We start from the raw sequence: 27,388 nt of genomic DNA on the forward strand, positions 1-27,388 counted from the left end.
GTGGATCAGTTGAGGTCAGGAGTTTAAGACCAGCCTGGGCAACGTGGTGAAACCCTGTTTCTACTAAAAATAGAAAAATTAGCCGGGCATGGTGGTGCACGCCTGTCGTCCCAGCTACTCAGGAGGCTGAGGCAGGAGAATTGCTTAAATCTGGGAGGTGGAGGTTGCAGTGAGCTGAGATTGTGCCACTGCACTCCAGCCTGGGCAACAGAGCAAGACTCCAGCTCAAAAAAAAAAAAAAAAAAAAAAAAAAAAAGAATGAACCCCCAGGTTAGAGGGACATGCTGCAGCGGGGGTCACTTCAGGGATGGCTGGTGAGGAGGCTCTGCAGAGAAGAGCGAGGGACCCCCCCGTCATCCAGGGTCTGAGCCCCAGCATGTGAGAGAGAGTGTGACCTCCTCCCAGGGACAGGCTGGACCTGGTTGAAATTCAGTTTCTATGATTGACACAGTCTTTATGGTGCTCCTTTTCCTCCTTTCCCCCAATATTATTCCTTTTGGGATATTTGGTTTAAATACCTTGATTTTGCCCATTGGGACTTCCTCTGCAGATGCCCAGAATCTTATAACTGCTGGTTTATGTAACTGTCCTGCCCATCTTCCAGGGACCAGCCTGTCTTCCTTTTCAGTCTGCCCAGCACACAGCACAGCATGGCACAGAATAACTACCAGTGAAGTTTTATTGAATGAATGTTAGAGAGGACATGAGCCTGAAACCACCTGTGCTCTTAAGTAGAAAATGTCCCTTGTTGGCTGAGCACGGTGCCTCACACCTGTAATCCCAGCACTTTGGGAGGCTGAGGCAGGTGGATCACAAGGTCAGGAGTTCGAGACCAGCCTGGCCAATATGGTGAAACCCCGTCTCTACTAAAAATACAAAAATTAGCCAGGTGTGGTGGCATGCACCTGTAGTCCCAGCTACCCGGGAGGCTAAGGCAGAAGAATTACTTGAACCTGGGAGGTAGAGGTTGCAGTGAGCTGAGATTGTACCACTGCACTCCAGCCTGAGTGACTGAATGAGACCCTATCTTTAAAAAAAAAAGAAAAAAGAAAATAAAGAAAATGTCCCTTGTTAACTTCAAGGTTGGCTTCCAGAGAGAAATAAAATTAAAATCCTACCTATATTGTCTCTTTCTTTTGGGTAAGAGTGAACATTTGTGCAATATTAATGGAGAGTAATTCTGCAATATTTATCAAAATTCCACAGGCACCTCCACCATGACTTAGCAATCTTACCCCTGGATCCATCAGGTGTACACATGTGCACAAAGACTGAGGGCCAAGTGTGCTCTTTGCTTCATTATTTGTGACAGCATAAAAACAGCAATGAAGCAGAAAGCAACTCATGCTCATTAATAAGGGAAGTGGTTAGACAGATTATAATGCACACACAAATGGAATATTAAGAAGTCACAAACAATTAACATTTCTGTTCACTTAATGTTATGCAGACATGTGTAAGAACTATTGCTAAGTGGTCCTTACCAGGCACTGAGCATGCACATGATGTGACACAGAGGATGAGAAAAAGCGCAGGTACACATGGGATCACATGCTCTATTTACACACGTGCCCACACACTAACTTACATGCTATAAACACACGTGACCACACAGTATCTTATATGCCATATACACATAAGTCCACAAACTGTCTTATATGCCATATACACATGTGCCCACACACTGTCTTATATGCTATATACACACATGCCCACACACTATCTTATGTGCCATATACACATGCCCACACACTATTTTGTGTGCCATATACACACGTGCCCACACACTATCTTATATCCTATATACACACGTGCCCACACAGTATCTTATACGATATATACACACATGCCCACACACTCTTATATGCTATAAACACATGTGCCCACACAGTATCTTATATGCCACATACACACATGCTCACACACTATCTTATATCCTATATACACATGTGCCCACACACTATCTTATACGATATATACACACGTGCCCACACACTCTTATATGTATAAACACACATGCCCACACAGTATCTTATATGCCAATATGCCATATACACACATGCCCACGCACTGTCTTATATGCTATATACACACATGCCCACACACTCTTATATGCCATATACACATGTGCCCACAATCTTATATGCCATATACACACGTGCCCAACACTCTTACATGCTATATACACACGTGCCCACACACTATCTTACATGCTATATACACATGTGCCCACACATGATTGTATATACTCAAGTGCCCACACGCTATCATATATGCTATGTACACACATGCCCACCCACGATCATATATGCTAATACACGTGCCCACACGTAATCCTATACGCTATATACACGTGACCACACACTATCATATATGCCATATACACATCTGCCCACACGCTATCTTATATGCTATATATATGTGTATCCAGATAATTTCCAGTGAGATGCTTGGGATATTCACAACTGTTACCCCTGGGACTAGGACAACAGAAACAGACTTTCACATTTTATTTTATACTGTTCTGTTTGACATTTTAAATAGCACTTAGTTTCATAATAAACATAAAAACGTTTTCTAAAACTTACTTGTATGGGAAAACATGGGTTTTGGTTCTCACAAGTCACCTGGCAGTCAGCCCCTCCCCTGAAGGCAGCTTTGCTGGTGCTCTGCGGTGTGAACGCGATGTCATGGTCGATGTATTGTCCCCATGCCATCAGGAGGTCAGAATAGCGGTCATCATCTGTGACAACCTCATTTGAAACTTGAATGACATGTCGTGTCACCTCCCGGACCTGGGTAGGAAGAGACCATTGGTCAGGATATAGGAGACCCTGTGGGAGAAGAAAGATGACCTTTGGGATCATGCAGTTCCTGGTGTGGTTCCTGTTCACAGAGCTCCAGGTACCCCTAGGAGATCTGTGCCCTGGAGTTAGGGCGGGAGGAGCGTGAGCTTTGAAGACAGAGGCCCTTGGACTCGAACCCCTGCCTTGATTTGTGGTGGCTGGAGGGCCTGGCGTTAACTTCCCTCAGCCCCGGCTTCCTCATCTTTAAGTTAATACAGAAAGGTTGATCTTTCAGGGTTGTTGTCAGGATTAAGTGAAGAGTCGTCTATTTTGAGTCCATGACTCAGAGGGCAGAGCCTCCAGCCACAGGCATTACTCCTTGGCCTTGAAGCCTAAGGGATGTTGCTTGGCTGGATTTCCACGTGGGTTGGGAGGAGCGACTCCCTTTCCTTTCCTTTCTCCACCCAGATGTCTGCTGCTGTTACGTTTAACACCGTTCTGCCAGGGCATCTGGAGAGCAGACGACAGGCTTCCCTGTCTCACAGGCTAGGTCCAGATGGAGAGGAATTTTGTCCTGGATGGATCTTACCCTGAGCCTGCCCTACCTGATGTGGATGATTTATATGGTGAGATTTGGATTGGATTTTGGGCCTGGAGTTGGTGCTGTCATGGGATGGGGCTTGGGGGAACCTTGGGATGGGGTGAGTATGTTATGCATGAGGACAGGCCATGAATCTTTGAGGGTCAGTGGGTCATTTGTGGAGGCAGAAAAATGCCTCTCGCACAACATCCATTCGCGAATCCTTGGAGCCTGCGGATGCAATTACATTAAGGGCCTTGGATGGGAAGGTTGTCCTGGGTCTCCACGAGTGTCCAGTCCAATCACCTGAGTCCTTAAAGTTGGAGGCCCTCTCCTGACTGGAGGTGGAGCTGTGACTCTAAACAACGGCACAGACACACAACATTGCTGGCTTTGAAGGAGGGGCCACGAGCCAGGGGATGCGGGCACCTCCAGGACTGGAATTGCCAGGAAAGGGATTCTCCACTGGAACCCCTAGAAGGAACCAGCTCTGCGACACCTGGATTTGAGCCAAGTGAGACATCAGACACTGATTACGAAACTGGAAGATCACATTTATGTTGTTTTCAGCCACTAAATTTGGAGTAATTTGTCACAGCTGAGGAGAAAACTAACACAATTTACATTTAAGGACACTTGAACTCTGATTTTTCTCAACAGTGAAATAATTCTGAGCAAATATGGGTTTACAGAATCACAGGCTCCTAATACTGAGCGTTTAAGCAGCCTCGGGGGTTGACCTGGTCTCTACCATTGAGCACAAGGTGGGTAAGACAGTGTTATCCCATTTTAAGTATTGTCACTGGCCAAGAAGGCAAGTGACTTGCAGGAAGCCAGTGGGAGCGGAGCGTGAGCCCAATCCCCTCGTCCCTGCTGCTGGGAGCACTGAGCCGTCCTCAGTGACTCAGCCTCCAGCTCTACCCAGGGCTGCTCATGGCTTCTGGGCACACCGGGTCCTCTTACTAAAAGCCCGCCTGGGAAAATTGCCGAGGTAAAGTTGCTGGCTTTCGTAGGGGAACTCTGTGCTGGTGTATCTGCCCACGGCTGGTCTGAGTCAGACCTGAGTCCTACCACCTGGCCTCTTTGGGCTAAACAGAACATCCACTGCTGTATTTCTACATAATTTCGTCACTGAACATGGCACAAGAGCAAACAGACTGGCTGATTCATTGAAATGAGTAGTTAAATTACAAGCAAAATGACCCATTTTTTGACCACATAGACCAGTAGATTCTACTAGGCTATGACTGTTCAGCAAATAAATTCACCTCTGGGAGTAAAGTGATCATCTTTACATCAGTGAGTGGATTGCTGAACTCAAAGGCATCTTGGGATGTACCGAGCCCACATGATGGGTAAAGGAACTTATCTGAAAACACTGAAGTGATTTTCAGGAACAGAAATGTTAGGGTTGATAAAACTTAATTTAAATCTGCAGGGTTCCACTCACTAAGAGATTTTAATCTCCCTGAGCCTTGGCTCCTAAGCCATAGGGCAGAAACAGTGATTGCTACACCAAAGGGAGGGCGGGAGGATCTGAAGGAGTTGCACGTGGCACCCAGCACGAGCAAGAACCCAGTAAAAGGCTATTTCCCTCCCTCAGCATCACAGGACCCAATCTTCGTCCAGGGTAGCAGCGTCCCGAGTACCCACCGGGGGCAGTGGGAACCCGTTGTGCAAGATGCTGGGGTTCCAGCCTCGGGGCTGACTGAAGCCGTCCTCGTAGACTGGAGGGAGCCATCGTGCCAGGGCTGTGTTGGAGGCACCCCATCTGGGGTGGTCTCTGCGGAGACAAACGCAAGGATGTGTTTGAGATGGCGGAGAAGAACGCAGAAGCAGAGAGTCCCAGGTATAAGGAACCATTCCCAGGGAGAATAAGTGGGGTCTCTCCGGAGGCCCAAGGGGCACAGCTCCCCAGAAGACCCGAAATGCCTCCTGGAGGCCCAGGTCATGGCTGGATTCCAGGGAGGTCATCCCAGAGGCTCGGTTCCCACAGGCGCCCTCTCCCGAGCGCGGCACATGCTGTCTGGAGGTGGCTGCCTACAGGGTTCCTTCCCACTGCCCTTCAGGAAAGCTTCTCCTACTGTTTTCTGAAGGAGGGTCTCCCACCCTTCTAGAATGCACCAGCGGCAGTTCTCGGGAGGACAGAAACTTCTGGTGCTCCAAACAAAGAGAGCATTTAAATCCTGTGGCATAAAACATCCTTTAATCAAAGCACCATGAAGCCACCAGGGTGTCATGCCTGTTCCTGCCCCGTGTGATTGTCCAGGCGAGCTTGCGGGAATGAATTAAAAATAAAATAAGTTAAAAATAAAGTTAAGTCTCTCCTGAGAGAGAGAGTCGGTTGTATTTGGCTGTTTGATTTGGGGATGAGAATGGATTCAGCCAGTAAGCTAGATGGTGAAGTTTCCCATAAGTAGGCTGGTTTGCAGTTTCTTTCCACTGGTCAAAATATATTCTGACAAAAATGTATTTGAAGTGCATGATAAGGTAAAGGTGTGTTGAACACTTTGATTTCACACCTAGTTCCGAGTGTACTGTGTTAAGCAAGGTGCCCCTAAGTTGAAGGGATGTAGGCACAATTAACAGTCACTTGATGTGTCTTGGAACATTTTCTAGAAATTGAGGAAATAAAAGACTAAAGATTCGTAACTAGTCCTTGTGTGAATCAGGTATTTTCCAATATTTTGTTTAGAAATTTGGAGGACAATGTTATTGAATTGTTTGCTGATACATGAATAAAAATCATTTTAATGATAGCTCATCATATGTTCATTTTCTTCTACATCTCAGAAGGGGTTTTGAGGGCCAGATGGCAGAGCTTTTCCCAGTGACATAGTCACGCGGTCGGTTTCTAGGCATGTCCATCTGCGAAGGTAAAAATAATCACAGGGTTGCGGCTGAACTGTCTGATCTATAGTACGCAGGACGATCATATAATTCCTAACCACAGTGGAATACTTTTGAGGAGACAGGAGCACTGTTAATTATTAATAATTTCCTGGGATAGAAGGCATAAATAGGAAGGATCTCGGGTAACCAGCATGCATGGCCCCTCGGCCAACAGCTGATGTTCAGCCAACTGCTGAAGAAACTAATGGAAACTCCACCCATCTCATCAATAAACTAATTCCATCAAATATTTATCTCTATGCATAATAATTACCAACATCTGTCATAGATCCGTGCTGATTAAATCGATTATGTTCTAATAATGTGTACAAAATAACTCAATCTTGAAGAAAACCATGAACACTGAGACCCTTGTACTCACTGAACATTTTCTTTTTTTTTTTTTTTTTTTTTTTTTTTTGAGACGGAGTCTCGCTCTGTCACCCAGGCTGGAGTGCGGTGGCCGGATCTCAGCTCACTGCAAGCTCCGCCTCCCGGGTTCACGCCATTCTCCTGCCTCAGCCTCCCGAGTAGCTGGGACTACAGGCACCCGCCACCTCGCCCGGCTAGTTTGTTTTTGTATTTTTTTAGTAGAGACGGGGTTTCACCGTGTTAGCCAGGATGGTCTCGATCTCCTGACCTCGTGATCCACCCGTCTCGGCCTCCCAAAGTGCTGGGATTACAGGCTTGAGCCACCGCGCCCGGCCCTCACTGAACATTTTCTAAATATGAAATTTAAATTTATAACATATATAAAAATGTAACATACAAAATAAAATACATATTCAAATATGTAAATGTATGGTAAGACTATAAGAATGTGAAGAATATATAAATGAATGTACCAAATATATGACATGAGCATAAATATCTGTAGAGGATAGGTAAAATAAAGAACTATGTAAAACATATTAAAAATAAAGGACTTTCAAGTATAAAATATTCAACATTTGGAATAAAATGGCTCAATTTACAAGGCATAAATTATTCTGGATTTGGAAGGAAATATGGAGGAATTAGAATATAAAAGTCAATTCAAAGAGAAAAACACAGAAATTTTTTGTTGGAAAAAAGTAGGTTCCTTTTGTTAAAAATAAATACAGATTGTTTTGGGTCTAACATTGTCATGATATCCGGGTTCCATTGGTGTCTGTCAGTCAAGCCCTGTGGGAATAACCGGCACTGGGGTTCTGTGTGTGGCAGCTGCAGAGTCATGCAACACAAGCAGGGCTGAGTCTGCAGAGTCTGAAGCTGCATCGTGGACAACTGGTACTGGAAGACTTTGCAAGGCACACGACGAAAGAGTCAGGCGTGACCAGGATGCAGGCTTTGAAAATCCTTCCATGTATCTGATGTGTACGCACTTAGAAAATACAAGGAGTGAAGTCTACAAGAATCATGACAAGATAAGCAACTTTTTAAAACATATGGAGTGTTTGGGAATATAAATATTTAAAAATTAGTTGTGGTTTTGTCACTAAGTTACCATTGCCTTTATGGTTATAACATACATTAGTCATTCATATTAAATGTGACTGATTTAGATGTTCTGCACAGGAATGAAGGGACCAAGGTTCTGCTCAGAACTGTTTGTAACCTGGGCAACATGTGTGAAGGAAAGATTCGTTTTGTCCTTGAGGTAGACTGAAGAGCTGAGACTTCCGGTTTAAAAGCCTCTAAGGCCACCGTGCAGCTCCGGACATTAGAGGAGAGGAGGTTTTATTCCTACTGTCGTGCACCTGCTGCTACCTCATCTAGGACACTTTCGAGGATGAGTGGTCAGCAGCGGCAGGTGGCTTGGGGACATGGTTACTTCTCTATGTCTACAAGGATCGTAAGGGGAGAATAATTCTATTATTAATACTTTGTTAATCTCCAGCACACCAAAGTGGCTCAATTTGCACAAATGTGTGGGAGAGTAATGCATATAATTAGCTGCAATACATCAGCATCTGGAGACTGGAAAGATCGCTTTCATAAAGTGTTCAGATTCGTTTACGGTTGGTTGGTCTTTATTGAAATTCCATAAAGTGTGGCTCATAGAGAGGTGCTAGATCACTCAATTAAAAATAATGAAATGCTAATTTAACTGCTTAAGTGGTGATTTTTTTTGCTGATTGACTTTTCTATTTCAGCAGTTCACTAGGACATCACAACAGCCCAAGAGCACTCACAGATGTTTGTTGTGGACGTTCCGCAGATGTGTCACCTTCATGGTCAGCAGGTCAGCAGGACTGAGAGGGTCCCTCTGAGACTTTGCTCAGCTCCTGTTGGAAAGACCCTTTCCCAGTGGACACCTATTGCACCACACTGTTCCTTCATTAGATCTGGATTAACGGCAGCATGGGAAAAAGGATCATAAAGCTGACAAAATGAGCAAAGAGAAACATTTCTGGAGGAGAGTTTCAGGAGGGAGACCGAGGTCTGTGCTCCCACCGAGGCTCCGAGTCACTCTGGTTTCCCTGGGACACTAGCTCCCCTCTCCCAGGCACCTGGCAATGGAGACTTTGTGATTTCTGAATTCCAAAGAGAAAATAAATTCTAAACTTCCATCTTGAAGAGAGCTGGAGCGTGAAGCTGCGGCCTGAGGCTGAGAGACACGGGTCAATATGTTTGCCAGGTGTGGCCGTCCCGTAACGGCACACAGGCACGCTCAGTGCCAGAGGCGTGTGCCGCCCGTGAAAAGAAGCACACAGCAATGCAGTGTGACACGCTGGGAGAGAAACAGTGGAAGAAGTCAGCTTTCCACTCCTCTGCAACCACACCTCTTTCTCAGCTGGGCGGCGGCGGGACATGGGATGAGGGGGTTTGCTTCTCTGTATGGGAGGTGCTCACCCAGGAGCAGCCGACACCCTGCAGTCCTGCTGGGCCAGGTGCCCGAGAATCCAGCTTGTCACCAAAGACGCCTGATGCCCTGTCAGGTGGCCGGAAGTATGAGGAAACTCAGCTGTGATTTTTCCCATCTCGGTTGGAGCGACTTGATTGAAGGCAATTAAGACCAGATAGTTTGCAAAAAGCTGGGATTGTCACCAGCACGATCCCTGAGGGATATCTGAACCCTCAGAGGAAAGCCCTTCAAAAGATGCAAATGCTTTCTATAATCGGCATGAGCTCAGCTTTTTCCAAAAACTTTGAAAATCTTGTTTATTCTGGCGTCATTTACACCCATTGTATGTTCTGCGATTTCCTAAGACACCAAGTGTCTTCAAGTCCATGAGTGTCCTTGTCTGGGAGTGGGTATAACCCAAATGCGTGGATGCCGGCAGGGCACAACATGTGGCCTCCTGGAAACCTCTGGAGGCGGGAGCAGCCCCTGCCTCCAATCCTGGGCTCCTCCTCCCAGGCGAGGCAGGACCCATGCGCTGTCAGGCGGGAGGGGCTGAAGCCGGCCTCTCTTCCTGCTGGACAGAATCCCGTGAGGCTTCTGTCACCTGCGCCCCAGTGCAGAGCTGCCCCAACAAGGTGTTCTGATGCCGCTGGGTCCCTATGTCGTTTTCTCAGCAGGCGTAAAGACGAGTGTGGCTAATTGCCTAACTCACATTCTCTCCCTCTCTCTCATAATTATATACATGATGGTAAGAGTCTAGCAGTCCTCACCCACACACATATGGCTACTCAATTCATGATACAGGCACTGGTGCAGTTCACTGGGTAAAGGATGGTTCAGAATACATTAAATGTCATATACATATGCTTTCACACACATCTATACATACACACACCCATGCCTCTATAAATACAGACCTCTCTCTCTATTATATATATACACACACACATACAAATCTACCTACATATACATGCCTCTATATATACATACACACCTACAGATATTGTCAGTAAAGAGTCAAGCTCTGTAAAATAGTTGAAGAGATTTATTCTGAGCCAAATATGAGTGACCAATGGCCAATGACTCAGCCCTCAGGAGATCCTGAGAAACGTGTCCAAGGTGGTTGAGGCACAGCTTAGTTTCATATGTTTTAGGGAGACACGAGACATCAGTCGAATACATGTAAGATGTACATTGGCTCAGTGCAGAAAGGCAGGACATCCGGAGGAGGGGGCTTCCAGGTCAAAGGTAGATTCAAGAGTTTTCTGATTGGCAATTTTTTGAAAGAGTAAAGTTATTGTCTAAGGACTTAGGAGTGTCTGGGTTAAGACACGGGGTTGTGGAGACCAAGGTTTCATCATGCAGGTGAAGTCTCCAGGCAGCAGACCTCTGAGAGAATAGATTGTAAATGTTTCTTCTAGAGTTAAGTCTGTTCTAGCAGTAATTCCAAAAGGGAGGAGGGTGTCATGAGGCACATCTGACCTCGCTCTCCCCATCATGGTCTGAATTAGTTTTTCAGGTTAGCTTTGGAACGCCCTTGCTGAGAGGAGGGGTCAATTCAGATGATCGCAGGACTTAGAATTTTATTTTTGGTTTACAATATATACACACACACCCAGACACAGACACAGACATACACACACACACACACACACACCATGGTTGCCACCTCATATATTGCACAAAACATTAAATGAGATGGGTCACAGATCTAAATGTGACATGTAAAACAATAACATTTTCAGCAGAAAACACAAGAAAAATACCTTCACATCCTTCAGAGAAACCAAGATTCTTAAACACAACAAAAAAAGTTTTCTTTCCACGAAATAAGTAATTGATAAATGGGACTTCATTAAAAATATGAACAACTTTTCTCCAAAAGACAGCATGGAGAGTGAAAAGGCCAATCTCGGGTGGGAGAAGACATTTGTAAAACGTTTCTCACTGAAGACATATTTAGAAAATACGAGCGTCTATAAATCAAAAAAGACTCATCAAAAATGGCAAAAATGTTTGAACTGGCACATCCCCCCAAAAAGTCTCCAAATGGCCAATGAATGTGTTTTAAAAGTGCTTAGTCACCAGGAAAATATAAAGTTAACCACAGGAAATGCCACCCTCCCCTCAAGAAGGGCTAAAATGAAAGGGCTCGCAGTGCGCGGATTGGGGAGGGCGTGGGGCCCTTACACTTTGCTCCTGGGAGTGCAGATTAGAGCAGCCACTCGGGAGCATTGACCAGCGCTCAGCACTCACCCTGCCTGTCCTGTAACGATGAGTGTCTCCCTCCGCAAGGCAGGAGCAACTACATCTCCAAGGTGAGTGGAGGTGGAGAAGCCAGGCCCAGGGGTTACCATCTAACTTCCTTCCTATAAAAGCCAGGTCAGGGAAAACTGACTATGGTGACGAAGATCAAAACAGTGGTCACCTCTGGGGAGACAGCACAATCTGGGAGGGGCCAGAAGGCAGCCCTCTGGGGTGTAAAGTCCTTGATCTGCATCTGGGGGCCCCTCATCTGGGGGTGCAGGCCCATGGGAGACTTGGCCACCTGTGCCTCCAGATTCACCCCCAAGCCCTACATAAGTCGTACTCCAATTTAATAGCAGAAATCCACTCATGGTCACAATGGAGATGGATTCTATCCACTGTGCCACTTATCCAACATGGTACTTCATCCAACATGATACCTCCTGCAGCAATGACTAGATCATACAAGCACGAAGGAGCCTGCCCCATTCCCTTCCAACATGGTAGTTCCTGCTTCATGGACTACACCATACAAACAAGAAGGAGCCTGCTCCATTCGCTTACAACACTGTGAGACACAGCGGTTTACCGCAGTAGTTCATCACGTCAAAACTCAGGAAATACCATAGTTTTTTTTTAATTTTAGAGATGAGGTCTTGCTTTGTTGCCCAGGCTGGTCTTGAGCTCCTGGGCTCATGCGATCCCCTCACATCAGCCTCCCAAAGTGCTGGGATTATAGGCGTGAGCCAACATGCCCAGCAAGAAATAATGCAGTTTTTCAGAGATAAATTACACCTCTTCAAGAATCAAGACTGAGACTCTTTGAAGAAAGGGGCTTCAAAGGTGCCCATTATTTACATACACAGTCGCTGACCTTTGCAGCATTATTGCTCACTAAGTATTTCTGCTGCCATTATCTCACTTCAGCCTCATGACAACCCTAGAAATGCGCATCACTATCTTTGCCATTTTCCAGATGCAGAGAATTTGAGAATCTAAGCAAGACATGAAGTCTAAGCAGCTTGTAACTGACAACGTGGTGGCCAGAATCTCATGCTCTATTTCAAAATGTGATGGCGTTTCCATTATGTACAGGAATGTGAGCACTTTCTCAAGAACACACAGAGCAGTTATTATCACACGTATCAATGTAAAACTGAAGGCAAATTCTATGTGAAGTATCTAGGTGAATTAATCATATTGTATAATGAATACTATCTTACAGTATACAGTCTATATTTATATTTCTGCTTATGAATATTCGTATGTAATACACTGTCTAACATTGCATGTGATAAGATAGTCCATTGATTTAGACGACAAGCAAACAGTGGCTCATGGCTCCTTTGTTTTCTAGATACTGTGGCACACAGGTCTTCACAATGACCCCGCTGCCTGTGGAGGACTGGCCATGAGTAATTGCACCTCGACTGCATCTATTTCCAGCAGCAGCTAAGAGGCTTCAATTCTTCAGTAGCCCTCCCCTACTCCATCTGTATTAGTCTGTTTTCATGCTGCTGATAAAGACATATCCAAGACTGGGAAGAAAAAGAGGTTTGATGGGCTTATGGTTCCACGTGGCTGGGGAGGCCCCACAATCATGGTGGAAGGCAAGGAGGAGCAGGTCATGTCTTACCTGGATGGCAGCAGGCAGAAAGAGAGCATGTGCAGGGGAACTCCCCCTTATAAAACTGTCAAATCTCGTGAGACTTATTCACTATGATGAGAACAGCACAGGAAAGACCTGTCTCTGTGGTTCAATTACCTCCCACCAGGTCCCTCCCACAACACATGGGAATTCAACTGAGATTTGGGTGGGGACACAGCCAACCATATCACCATCCCACCACGGAACACTTGATTTTTTTTTTTTTTTTTTTGAGACGGAGTCTCGCTCTGTCACCCAGGCTGGAGTGCAGTGGCGCGATCTTGGCTCACTGCAAGCTCCGCCTCCCGGGTTCCCACCATTCTCCTGCCTCAGCCTCCCGAGTAGCTGGGACTACAGGCGCCCGCCACCTCGCCTGGCTAGTTTTTTGTATTTTTAAAAAAAATTTTTAGTAGAGATGGGGTTTCACCGTGCCAGCCAGGATGGTCTCGATCTCCTGACCTCATGATCCACCCGCCTTGGCCTCCCAAAGTGCTGGAATTACAGGCGTGAGCCACCATTCCCGGCCAGAGCACTTGATTTTTAAAATAAATTTGTCTGATCAGAATTTGTCTGATCTCTAGGCTGATGCCAAGCTACAAACTAAAACCCAGTTTCCTGCATGATATCCTCAGGCCCTGGGGATTCTGTTCTCAGCCAATGTGACTGCTTCTAGCAAACGTAACCTGTAAGCGACGTGACCCCTGCCCACACCCACCTCCTACCCCCAACTCCTAGACTTCTATAAAAACACACGGGCGGGAACAACAGCCTCAGCTGGCTGGGAGCACAGGAGTGTTGAGGACTGGATCTGAGTCCAGGATGATGAAGAGGTCTCCACAGGTTGGTAACAGAAACAGAAAGAAGCTGGAAATCCTTTAAATGATACTACAAAAACATCATCACCCCAAACACACAGTTATCAACAGCATTACTAATATCTTAAGCTTTATATTTAGAGATTCTAAAATTTTTAAAGGGACTAGTTTGCCATGCATGCACACACCCCCTCCCTGTTAAAAAATCGGGGCTTATGCAGAGACCTGATAATTTCCTTTAGGACAAAGTGAAAAGACAAAAAGACTCAAAATTCACAACGAGCCTGCCCCATTCTCTTCCAACATGGTACGTCCTGCAGCACTGGCCACACCATACCAAGAAGGAACCTGCCCCGTTCCCTTCCAACGTAGTGCCTCCTGCGGGACTGACTACACCATAAAACCAGGAAGGAGCCTGCTCCATTCGCTTACAACATGGTAGTTCCTGCGGCAGTGAGTAGATCATACAAACAAGAAGGAACCCGCCCCATTCCCTTCCAACATGGTAGGTGGTGTGGCATTGACCACATCGTACAAACAAGACGTCCGGGTGTGGCATTAGCTACACCACACAAACGAGAAGCAACCTGCCCCCTCCTCTTTCAACAAGGTAGTTCCTGCAGCACCGACTACACCATACAAACAAAAAGTCCAGGTGAAATGGCAAAAGAAAAATCATTCTTTTCCACTACTTGTTAAGTAATTTTATGTGATATGTCCTAAGCAATTAGGAAAATACCAACAAAGGAAAAGCAAGCCTTAGAAACCCTGCCATCCATTTGTGACATGCAGACATCACACCATAAAGCAAGAGAACTAGTAGAAATGAATGAGTTTTAAAATCTACCGTTTCGACATTTAGAATTTCAAAAGTTAATTCCAAATAACATTTGTCTTAGATATGTCATTGCAGCCAACACCCCAAGGTTGCTTGGAAATACAGCACGGTGGGCAGCAGTGGTGGGTGAGGGACAAGAAACGACCTTCAGGAAGGAACAAGCGAGCAGGAAAAGAAAGCGCGGCGCCTTCAAGTTAGAAACAAAAGGAAAAAACAAAACGAAAACAAAAGCCAAACACGATCAGAAAGAAACATGGGTGAAATTTTAGACAATAAAAGGGAAATGCTTAATGCGAGATTTAGTTATCCGAAACCTTTTGAGGAATGTTGGTGAGCCTCGAACATAAAAATCCAAACTCACTGCAGAGGACCCACATGCCCTTCATAATTGGAATAAAAACTGCATCATCTGACCCAGCAAGGATGTAGAGGCACAGCTTAATCACCAGAATTAATCAAAAGGAATATAAATTCTCTAAATTAAAAATGATGTATCAGAAACAAATATCTGCCTTAATTCTTTAATCCCATATGTGAAAAACCAAAGCAAACCTAACCAAAACAAATGCTAAACATGTTGACTGGAAGTTGCAATGACAATTCTAAAACATACTTGGATTTTTAGGATCACGTAATGAAGCCCACGTATTAATACGGTCTATAAGATTAATGTGTTCTATAAGATATAATATAGACCATCAGGACAGCCATATGGTGATGTGCTGAGAATATTGAGTAGGGACTTCCTGCATGGAGTGTTAAGCTGTTAATCTGAAAATTTCACCTGACATGGCCGACACACTAGTCAAGAAACAATAAAGAGAAACGCAACCAAACCCAGGCCAGAGAGCTAGTGCCATGCAAGGACACGGTCACAGTCTCTCTGGAGAGGCCAGGTGACCTCCCCTGGGCAGGGAGGGTCCTAGTGAGTCGGCACCAGCCCAGGCAAGGATGGGAAGGTGTGGGTGGGGAACCAGGTGCTGGTGACTGAGAGGGACGCTAACGTGGCTTAGGAGACCACTGGAGGGGAACTTAGCAACTTACTGGGTGTGGGGAAGCTCTGGGAACTCAGGGCTGAGCAAGGCAAAAGTTAGGACCAGGGGAGGCAGAGACACACACATGCCTTTAGGGTGGCTCTTGGGCACAGGTGCAGAAGAGGGGACATCCCTCAAGGCAGGGGACCATCCAGAGGCTAAGGTGAGGGACCGCCACGCAGATGGGGAGGATGGTGAGGAACTCACGGTGGGGCATCAGAGGGTCTCTGTGTCTGATGACTTTACTCAGCAACATGGTGAGGTGGAGGGGGAGTCTCTGGCCAGGCAACTCCAGCGGCAGCAGCGACCTGGGGTCTGATGACCACAAGGCTGTATCTTACCAATGACCTGAGATACTGGGAGAAGTTTTGTGGAAGACACAAAGAGGTAGGCTCCAAGTGGCTAAAAATCTGCTCGTTTGGGTTGTTTTTTTCACAACTGGGCATGAATAAATTTGAGCTTGATCCTAGGAGGCTTTGGCACTAACAGGTCTCAGCCTGCAGAGAAAAAGTAAACCACCCAGGGGCCAAGGGGCAGGGGTCCTCTGTGGCTCACTTTTGTAACAACAAGTGAGACACTAACGATTTCTGAGCAGATGTTTTATTTTTGGTGGAATACAATGTGTGAAGCCTTGAACATAGGGGACTTTAGATCCAGATGCTGTACATTCTTAATGAAAACTGTAGCCGTCACCACAGAAAGAGAGAAACCAGCTCAGATCGAAGTGTCCCCAGATCACGGCTGCCAGTGCCAACGTCGTTGTACGGTCAACAGAGATTCTCCCAGGAGCATCAGTGGAGCTCGCCCAGCAGCAGGGGCAGAGGCGCCCGAGACAGCAGCAAGGCCTCTAGGAAGGGCCGAGCAGGAATTCATTGGTGCTGGCTGAGGCTCTGGTCTTGAGGTTGTTAAATTGTAAACTGAAGCACAATATATTTTTTAAAGAGTTTTTGTTGTTGTTGTTGTTGTTGTTGTTTGATTTATGCATGAGGAAGCACCAAACCAAAGAAAGTTTCAGGCTCTTTTGCAGGACCCAGGGGCAGGCTTTGAAATCCATTCAGAGAGCAGCCCCGCCCCCACATCTCCAACACCACTGTCCCCAGGAATCCCCACCCTGAACGTGCATCTGCAGGTTAGACCCCACCCTGCCCTGCTGAAGACCCTGCTCCTCCCCGTGTAGTCCAAGCCATCTCTGCTCTGGCCTCTGGCTCAACAGTGCACCTGCCCCATCCCCTCCTCCATCCAGGCCCGGTCCCTCCAGCTATGCATCCCACCAGCCACTTCAGTGTCCCCATACTCCCAGGCATCATCTCCTGCGCATCCCTTGTCTACACCTATGTCTTCCACCGAGCTCTGAGGACAGGACACGTGCCGTCTCCACCTCTGATCCTGCTTCCATGCGTGAGCACAGGCACCCCAGGCTTCAGGGGAGGAGGGGTGGACAGTAGCCTCCTGTGTGGTCCTGACCCATCTCCGCGTTCAGCACAGGCTGCCTCTTCCAGCTGGGGCTCCACGGTCCTAAGATCCGGTCCTTACACATAGCCAGGTTATGCGTTCCTGCTGTGGGCTTTACAAACAAGCTCTTACAGCTCAAAGAATGGAAACAAATTGCCCTTTGATAAGTGGTGATTCCAGGTCTCAAATCCAGGGCTGTCCATTTGCAAAGCTGTTGTTCTTAACCATCATTGACCCAGGACACCGATTCCTGTTCATTGTCCCAGAGCCCCTGCCCTCTGTCTCAGGACACTGCCTGTCCAGGCCAGGGCTCTGCCTGGGTCCTGCTGATCCCTCTCTCACGGGGTCAGCGGGTACGGGGCATCTTCCTTCTGGCCTCAGCACACCCAGCAGCGAGGAGCTCGAGTCCCTTTGAGGAGCTCTTCCATGCTAAGCACCTTTGCTGCCTGCATCGGTGGACATCAAGCCTGCGGCCATCCTGACAAAGCCTCCAGGTGACCACGGGGCGTATTATTGCCCCCAGACCCCACAGGCGCCACAGTCGCAGCTGCTCTCCCTCTGCCCCTCTGTGTGCCAAAGGCTGCGTGTTTCTGCCCAAACGTGTCTTGCTCTTTCTGGCCTTTGCAAAACCCTCTCCTCTACCCTGTGGCCCATTTGAGAAATCCCCACTCATCCCTTAAGATTTGGCTCACTTCTGTATCACCTTCTTCAGAAAACCAGTCTGAACCACAGACTGAATCACATGGCTGTGTGTGTGGCCAAAGCTCCTGTCTACCTCCTGCCACCGTGGACCAGAGGAGGTGGGCAGTTGCCACTGTTGGGCAGATCTGAACTCACTCTGAGTGCAGTGGGGACTTGGGTGGGGGGCACTGAGAAGGAGGGTGCTGAGATGGTGTTGGCCACAACAGGAAGCGTGAACGGGGAAAGCAACAGTTAAACTAGGAGAACCAGTGAGGAGCCACCACGTGATGGCAGCCGGCTGGTTATTTTGGCTTCAGCTAAGGTGACAGGGAGTGGAGAGCACTCACTTTGGGGGTAATAGTGACAGTCTTGGGGGTGCATTGGAAACAATGGGTAGGGGAGTTAGTGAAATCAAGGATGGCACCTAAACGTATGGCTTGAGTTATTAGGTGAACGGCGGTGGAATTTGTGGGGTTAGGAAGTTAAGAGTGACCTAGAAGCACCTGTGGAAGGGGCGTTGTGGCTGGGAATGACGGTGTGGCTCAGCACGCTGCTCGAGGCACCACCAGGTGTGCAAGAGGCCACGTCAGGGAGGCCAAGGACAGGAACCAGGAGCTCGGGGGGGGTACGGATCCACCAGTCATGGTAGAGGCTCCTTTATGATGGCACCTAGTCATGTTCAGATGCAACTTTCATGAGAAGATTAAGAAAATCCACAAACAATACCTGTTGTTGCAAGCTCCTGTGATGAGTCTGTATTTGTTCGCCAGGCACGTGTTTGGGCATTTTGGGGGCAGCATGTAAGGGAGACACCCGGACATGTTTGCAATGATGCTCAGCAGATCTTCTGATAAAGCATCTGTGAAAAATGGGAAACCGTGAATTCTGTGCTTGTAACCACAAATCCACCCAATAAATATTCTATGGCAGTCTCAAAAGTGGCTCCAGCATCTGAATTTGGGATTCATATGTAACTGGAGTCATTGTTTTTGAGAAAATCTGCTTTCTCCCTTTACATCAAGTACTCACTCATTTAATTCTCTTGAGCTTCCTTATTGCTAGAAATGTGGGGTTTTTTAAATTTATTTTTGCTCTGTGATCTTTCAGAAAAGCAATCCAAAAGCTCTCAGCCCCCAGGGGGATAAGCCAGCAAGTAACTTCGCAGTTACCATCAACCCTCACTGAGCACATCTCCAGGGCTCATTCAGCACAACTGCACAGTGAGGCATGTGTGCCTAGTAACGGCCCCAGTGCTTTAGAAGACAGTGAGGAGTAGAATTTATCCCGAACCCTAATGTAGAAAAAAATCTTGCCTTGATGAAGATGGTACGCTTATCTATAAAACCTTTTATTTTTCCTTTGTATTGATTTTTGGTTCCCTTGTAAATCTTTCCAGATGAGACGAGAGCCCACGAAACAATTTCCTGTTTTTTTTTGGATCAATTCTGTCACTATAATTTATATGTTATTCAACAAATCAAAGTGAGAGTGACTTTACTGTCCATTAGTAGAGGTAATCATGGATTACTTCTCCAAGACGGTTTATATAAATCTTTGAGGATAATGCTACAAAACTTGGATTAACCAGATACCAGTGAAATTGAGATATTCAATAGAAAAAAAGCCAGGAAGGAATTCATTCCATTTTCAGATATGAGAGAAACAAACTAGTCTTTCAATCATGAATGCTCACTAATAGGCCAATGGGAATGGCTCTACGGGAACAGTTAAGCAAACCTCGGACTGCAGTGTGCATTCAGTTAGTGCAGGAATAGGCATTCCTCAAAAAGCTGAGCACAGATTCTTCTTGACAGGAATGTCCTCAAGCAGGTGCTTGCAGACAACAAATCATGTGCAATAGAAAAGAACCATTAGGTTATAGTCACATAATACACAAGACCAACGTGAAGCAGCAGCCTAGAAGGACAGGCACTGACATTTAATGGAGTCCTGCCTTGGTGATGAAGTAATGGGAAACCTTTTTACATTCCTCGCATTCTAAATTTTCTAGATGGGCTATGTTTACAATGGAAATCATTTTAAAATATTCTAAATTATAGAGTCCTTAAGTTCTATGTTATAGCCTGGACCACATACCTCAGCCTATTCTCCTAAACATTTATGTCTACAGACCCAGCAATGAGCATGTGGCTCTAAAGCATGGACCAGAAAGACCCATATCTTCTGACGTCAGGAACTGCTATTTCCATAGGAGGCCTGACAGGACAGTGGACAGGACAGTGGACCAAGAGTTCTTAGAAACATCGCTCAGTCACATGGTTTGAAAGAAAGGACATTTCAAATGAATCTTAGCTTGCTATAAAGTTAATTAAACTTCACTGTTAAGTTTAGGATTTGAGAATTCTGGTTAATACTGGTTTAGCCAAGTTTGTCTTATTCTAAAAGCTAAGTAAACCAGCACCAAATTGATCTATAGCTAGTTAGAAGGAAGAACTCAGAGGCCAAGTAGCTCATGGCACTGCACAGAAAAAATTATTGATTAATTAAAAAGACATTTCGCTTACTCGCTCCCCATCATAAGAAGCACCAATATGCCTTTTGGCTGCCTGCATCACCATCTCAGTATCTTATGTCCATAGAGTGCTTTAGAGCTGAAGAAATAATGACATTTGCTCCTGGTTTATGCGTTGGTCTTCCGATAGCCAGCGGAGTGAGCAGTGCTACTGTCCTCATTTTAGAGATGAGTCAATTGGCTCTCAAAGGTCCTAGGTAGCTCTGCTAAGGCAACAGCAACTCGGGGAAGATGGGGCTCCCTGCAACATGCTGCCTCACACATGAAGTCCTTTCATTGAAGAGGTTTTATGAATGAGCTTGCCAAGTTTTAACTAAGAGGGGGGCTGTGGGAAAAATTCCTAAATTATTTTATACCATACAAACGGATGTTTAGCTTATTGAGCTCGTTTTCAAATTTGATTTGAGTTGGAGAGAAACAGCTATTTTCCGGAGTAACAAAAATAAGATACTGAGACTGTTCGGTAAGCATTTTAAAAATTGCAGCTTGTATGTTTTGAAAGAGCTGGAGTCCCATCCTGCTCGGTCTCAAGTAAAAAACACGCCCTGAACAAGCAGCCCCTGGACAAAAATCAAGGCATCCTCCCTGGGGAGTTGCGGCTTCTCAGTGGGGAGGGGGAGCCCGTTACCGGTTGGATGCTGTGATTGTTGAATTTTCAGGTTGACTTTTCTTTTCATCGCTTGTATTGATGTTTCCATTATCTCTGCTGCTCGGGCAATCTCTCCGCTAGTTGGCTCGGGAAGTTTGGAAAAAGACAGAAGCTGATGTGGGGAAAGGATTTCTCTTTTTTTGAGGTTTCTATGGCACATAAAGAAGATATAAAAGAGATTATTTGTCTGCGGTAGCTTTGGCACTTAATTACGAATTAATTAAGCAGACATTTATTGAGTAACTACTGTGTTCCAGACAATGTGCCGGGCACTGTGGGGTGTGCACAGGGAAAACACGCGCAGTCGCTGTCCACGGGGTCACCGCTGTCCACGGGGTCACCGCTGTCCACGGGGTTGTCGGGTTTAGGAACAGGAATAGGGTGTAGGTGATGCTTCAGTATTGAATGATGAGGAAAATGGCAAATCCTTGCCCTTTACAAAACTGTCGTATCAGAGTCAATTGGATTCTCATAACAATTGCTGACAGGCCGTCACATCCAAACCAAGACATGATTTGTTTATGTCCCAGCTAATGAAACAGGAGACTGGGCAGTGCACGGCCCTGCCTTGATCTCAGAGCCAATGCCGGCCGAGGCTGCCTGTGTCCCAGCTCCAACTTCTTCGCTTCCCACTCCAGTGCAGAGCGTCTGCTCAGTGCAGCCCCACAATGGGGCAGCAAAGCTGTTCACAGTGAGAGCTAAACACGCCCTCATAGAATAAGAAACATGTGAAGCCTGCCTCATCTGAATGCCTCTCCCCACCCGCAGGCCTCCCCTCACCCGCAGGCCTCCCCTCACCCGCAGGCCTCCCCTCACCCGCAGGCCTCCCCTCACCCGCAGGCCTCTCCTCACCCGCAGGCCTCCCCTCACCCGCAGGCCTCTCCTCACCCGCAGGCCTCCCCTCACCCGCAGGCCTCTCCTCACCCGCAGGCCTCTCCTCACCCGCAGGCCTCACCCCACCCGCAGGTCTTTCCTCACCCGCAGGCCTCTCCTCACCCGCAGGCCTCACCCCACCTGCAGGTCTTTCCTCACCCGCAGGCCTCACCCCACCCGCAGGCCTCTCCTCACCTGCAGGCCTCCCCTCACCCGCAGGCCTCACCCCACCTGCAGGCCTCCCCTCATCCCCAGGCCTCTCCTCACCTGCAGGCCTCCCCTCACCCGCAGGCCTCACCTCACCTGCAGGCCTCCCCTCACCCGCAGGCCTCTCCTCACCCGCAGGCCTCTCCTCACCCGCAGGCCTCTCCTCACCCGCAGGCCTCTCCTCACCCGCAGGCCTCCCCTCACCCGCAGGCCTCTCCTCACCCGCAGGCCTCCCCTCACCCGCAGGCCTCCCCTCACCCGCAGGCCTCTCCTCACCCGCAGGCCTCCCCTCACCCGCAGGCCTCCCCTCATCCCCAGGCCTCTCCTCACCCGCAGGCCTCTCCTCACCCGCAGGCCTCTCCTCACCCGCAGGCCTCACCCCACCTGCAGGTCTTTCCTCACCCGCAGGCCTCTCCTCACCTGCAGGCCTCCCCTCACTCCTGGCCTCCCACACAGGCACCTGACCTTTTTAGATTCCCAGCAGCAGCAGCAGCTACAGGGAACCAATCCAAGGTTTCACAGTTGACCTGCCTACTAGCATTTGGGAACCTGGGGAACCTGGAGAGAAAGGACAGAGGTGACCTTTGCAACAATGCTGCCAACACCTGGGTGGATCAGAGCATTGTCCAAGCACCTGCCAAGTGGAATTACTGAGTCCCCAGGGCCCAAGGGAGGACTACATCAGGTTCACCATCCTTCTTGCCTGAGGGTTGAGTCAATCACCTTTGACAGCAAAGCTGGCAGGGCCAGGCCCCAAAGGAGAAGCAGAGTGACCACAGCGGACTGCGCTCTGGGGGCTGCAGACAGCTGCCCTGGCTGAGTCATCTGCAGTGGGGCCTCTCCAGCTGACAGGAGGCCAGCACTGCCCAAGTGACCAGGGGAGGTGTGAGAGTGTCAGAGGCCAGGCAGAACTACGGAGCTGGCAGGAGAACCTCCTTCCCTCTGCAAGTTAGACATGAGGCTCAGGACTCAGAATCACCCACTGTGGCTTTGGGAAAAGTGACCTAGTTGTTCTCTTCAGTTGTTCTGCCAATAATTAAATGGATTGTTTATATTTTTGTTTATTAATAATAATCCCAAAATACATAGTGCTTACTAGTGAAAGTAAAGTTTCAGGTGCTGTGCTAAGCACTTGTATTCCTTCCATAGTTAATAATATTGAATACTAAAAACAAATGTGCTACGAGAGATTTTAAGTGCTCTCACCACACGTAGACACCAATCACCATGGAAGGTGATGGGTATGTTAATTTTGTTTGATGGTAGTGATCACTTCATTACGTATCAAAACATCATTTTGCAAATCTGAAACATATACAACAAAAATAAAAATTGTTAAAGCTTACATGTGAAGCTATTTTTGCATTGCTCTAAAGAAATACTTGAGGCTGGGTAATTTATAAAGAAAAGGGATTTAATTGGCTCAAGGTTCTGCAGGCTGCGCAAACACGGACCGAGCACCTGCTTGGCTTCTGGGGAGGCCTCAGGGAGCCACAATCATGGTGGAAGGTGCAGCGGGAGCAGGTGCCTCACATGGTAAGAGAAGGAGCAAGAGGTCAAGCGGGCAGTGCCACATAGTGTAAAACAACCACGTCTCACATGGACCTCCTGGGCGAGAACTGACTCATCACCAAGAGAATGGGGCTAAACCATTCATAAGGGGTTTGCCCTTGTGATCCACTTGCCTCTCACCAGGCCTCATCTCCAACATCCAGAATCACATTTTAACATGAGATTTGAGGGAAAAAGCATCCACACCATATCCTTCTACCCTGTTCCCCCGAATCCCATGTCTTTCTCACATTCCAAAATACAATTATGCCTTTGCAACAGTCCCCCAAAGTCTTAATTTATTCCGGCATTAACTCAAAAGTCCCAAGTCCAAAGTCTCACCTGGAGATGAGGTCCTTCTACCTATGAGCCTCTGAGATAAAAAAACAGTTACATGTTTCCAAGATACAACGGTGGCACCAGCACTGGGTATATTTTTCCATTCTAAAAGGGAGAAATCAGTCAACAGAAAGGGTTTATAGGCCCCACACCAGTCTACGCTCAGTAGACAATTCGATAAATCTTAAAGCTCCAGAACAATCTCCTTTGACTCCGTGTCCTGTACCCTGGTGTGAGGAATGGACTCCTAAGGCCTTGGGCAGCTCTGCCCTGTGGCTTCCTTGAACACAGCCCACCTGGCTGCTCTCATGGTTTGGAGTTGAGCACTTGAGGCTTTTTCTGGTGCAGGATGCAAGCTGCTGGTGGATCTACCATTCCGGGGTCTGCAGGGTGAGGGCCTCCTTCTCACAGCTCCATTAAGCAGTGTCTCAGTGGGCACTCTGTGTGGGGGCTTCAACCTCGTATTTCCCCTCAGCATGGCCCTAGTAGAGTCATTCTGAGAGGGCTTTGCCCCTGAAGTAGGCTTCTGCCTGGGCACCTAGGCTTGTTCATGCATTCTCTGAAATCTAGGGGAAGCCACCAAGTCTCCTTAACTCTTGCATTCTGTGAGCCTGAAGGCTGAACACCATGTGAAAGCTGTAGACACGTATGGCTTGGACTGTTCAAGCTGTGACTTGAGTAGTACCTGGGCCCTTCTGAGCCAAGCCCAGAGCCAGAGCAGCTGGGATATAGAGATCTGTGTCCCCGGGCTGCACAGGACAAAGAGGCCCAAGGTCTAGACTCTGAAGCCATTCTTTCCTCTTAGATCTCTGGGCTTGTGATGGGAGGGACTGTCCTGAGGACTTACAACATGCTTTCTTCGAGGCCCTTTTCCTGTTGTCTTGGATAGTAGCACTCAGCTCCCTTTTAGTCATGCTAATCTCTCTAGCAAATGGTTACTCCAGCCGCTCCCTTTAATTCTTTCCCTGAAAACAGGATCTTGTTTTCTATCATGTGGGTAGGCTGCAAATTTTCCAAATGTTTATGCTCTGCTTCCCTTTTAAATATAAGTTCCAAATACAAATCATTTCTTTGCTCTCATATCTGATGGTTGGTTGTTAGAAGCAGCTAGACCACCCCTTGAATGCTTTGCTGCATAGAAATTTCTTCTGCCAGATACTCCAAGTCATCACTCTGAAGTTCAAACTTCCACAGATCCCCACAACTTGGACACAATGCAGCCAAGCTCTTTGCTAAGGCATAACACAGGCGACCTCTACCTCCAGTTCCTAGTAAGTTCCTCATTTCCATCTGACACCATGTCAGCCTGGCCTTCACTGTCCTTATTTCTAGCAGCATTTTGGTTACAGTCATTTGGCAAGTCTCTAGGAAGTTCTAAACTTTCCCTTGTCTTTCTGTCTTCTTCTGAGCCCTCCAAACTCTTCCAACCCCTGCCATTACACAGTTCCAAAGCCACTGCTACAATTTCAGGTATCTTTATAGAAACACCCCACTCCTCAGTACCAATTTTCTGTGTTAGGCCATTTTCACATTGCTATAAAGAAATACCCGAGATTTGGTAATGTATGCAGAAAAGAAAAGAAGTTTAATTGGCTCATGGTTCTTCTGGCTATATAAGCATTGCTCCTGCACCTGCCTGGCTTCTGGTGAGGGCTTCAGGAAGCTGACAACTATGCAAGAACTTGGATGGGGAGTAGACAGGTCCCGGAGCAAGAGAGCAGAGTCGGGGAGGTGCCACAGACTTCTAAACAACCAGATCTCATGTGAACTAACTGAGCAAAAACTCCCTTATCACCAAGGGGATGGGGCAAATCAATCACTCATGAGGGATCCGCCCCCATGATCCGATTCTTCTCAGCAGGCTCCACCTCCAACACTGGGAATCCCGTTTCCGCATGAGATTTGGGGGGACGCACCAAACCATATGAGCTTGTGAGATAAATACAACAATTACGCCCATTTTATAGGTGAGGAAATTAATTCATTGAAAACTAACTAGCTTGCACCACGTCGACATCCAGTAAATGATAGAGACAACAGTAAGATACAAAAATTACACACATGCATCATGTACCTTAGAAATAACTTTATGTACATACAAATGCATGTGATATTTAACTTAAAATATACAATATATGTGTTTTAGATCTGCTGACATGTTTGTAAAAGGTAGTATATAGTCATGAACTTTGAGGACACTGAGATTGTAGCTACTTATAACTAACACGTTAGCCAGCCACAGTTCATGGATGCCAGCCGAAGACAGGAGACTCCTGGCCCAGATGCAAGTGACGTTGTCAGTCGCAGCAGCTGTGGCAGAGCCAGAGCGTAGGCACCTGTGCAGCTTCCCCAGGACTCGCCATGGTAGAGAGGATAGCAACCCTCCCAAAACGCATGCTTTCCTTGCAGACATTTATCTAAAATCTATCTGAGCAAGACATTTGGTTAACAGGAAGAATGAGAATTCTCTGGAGATCTGAAGGCCAAGGGTGCTCCTTTTGAGGAAATCTACTCCTGCCTCCTAGAACACCTGCACCCACTCGAGGGCTCACTGTCTCATCCCTTCTTTTGCCTGGCACCCATGGGACAACACAATCAGGACCCAAAAGAGGTATATCAGGAAAGCAGCGGTCTGGGAAACTGATCTCAGCTCCTGAGCGTGACCTGGAGGGGTCTGGGAAACTGATCCCAGCTCCTGAGTGTGACCTGGAGGGGTCTGGGAAACTGATCCCGGCTCCTGAGCGTGACCTGGAGGGGTCTGGGAAACTGATCCTAGCTCCTGAGCGTGACCTGGAGGGTATCGCCCAGCAGGTCCCCTGGGTGGGTCCCCAGGCCACGCTGCCCACATCAGCCCTTCCTGTCCCTGCAGCTGCCGTGAAGCTCAGAGGTCTCTCCCTCGCTGGCTGGTCACTTTCCCATCATGTCCACTTTCTGCAGAGCCCAGCCTGCAGGCAGCTCATTCAGAAGAGCCTGGAGAGGTGCTTCAACCCCCACAACAAGCCACAGTCTGCTCTGTTCATCTGCTGCTATTTCCCAGGGGCCGCAGCCATGGCTCATTCCGGACACAGATGCAATCTGCAGCCCAGGTCAGGGCTGCATGTTACTTTAAGAGCTCAGCTTCAGAACATAAGCAAGGTATTACTAGGTGACACTTGCAGGCTCTTAACTGCAGCAAAATATCTGAAAATCAAACTCAAATTAGGGGAACTTTGACTCTAGCTGGTTTTGCATTCTTAAGGTGAAGAGCCCACACAGAGCCATGCATCATATGTGTGTTCCCACGAATTCTGCGGATTGCTCTTGGTTCGGGGACACCTTCCAGTAGCTTCATTTGATTAAATAATAACACTCCTTTAGCTGTTCTGTCTGGCACCCCAGGAATGCCCAGAGCGTTCCACTGTGAACAGTAAACAGACTAAAATGGTATCACTAATCT

General features: G+C 47.3%; 1 protein-coding gene across 6 annotated transcripts in view; it reads right to left on the reverse strand.

Annotated features, from left to right (window-relative positions):
* TPO (thyroid peroxidase) overlaps positions 1 to 27,388 on the reverse strand; it is a 111,922-nt gene that overhangs the window by 73,191 nt on the left and 11,343 nt on the right. For all 6 annotated transcript variants that reach the window (XM_050753202.1, XM_050753198.1, XM_050753201.1 and 3 more), the window contains 4 exons: positions 20,962 to 21,131; positions 18,527 to 18,659; positions 5,020 to 5,149; positions 2,589 to 2,795 (listed from right to left, as the gene is read on the reverse strand). In XM_050753202.1, the coding sequence (XP_050609159.1) occupies positions 2,589 to 2,795; positions 5,020 to 5,149; positions 18,527 to 18,659; positions 20,962 to 21,131 (640 nt within the window). The remainder of the gene's footprint in view (positions 1 to 2,588; positions 2,796 to 5,019; positions 5,150 to 18,526; positions 18,660 to 20,961; positions 21,132 to 27,388) is intronic.

The sequence above is a fragment of the Macaca thibetana genome, chromosome 13, assembly GCF_024542745.1.
Source record: "Macaca thibetana thibetana isolate TM-01 chromosome 13, ASM2454274v1, whole genome shotgun sequence".
In the NCBI taxonomy this organism is placed as follows: Eukaryota; Metazoa; Chordata; class Mammalia; order Primates; family Cercopithecidae; genus Macaca; species Macaca thibetana.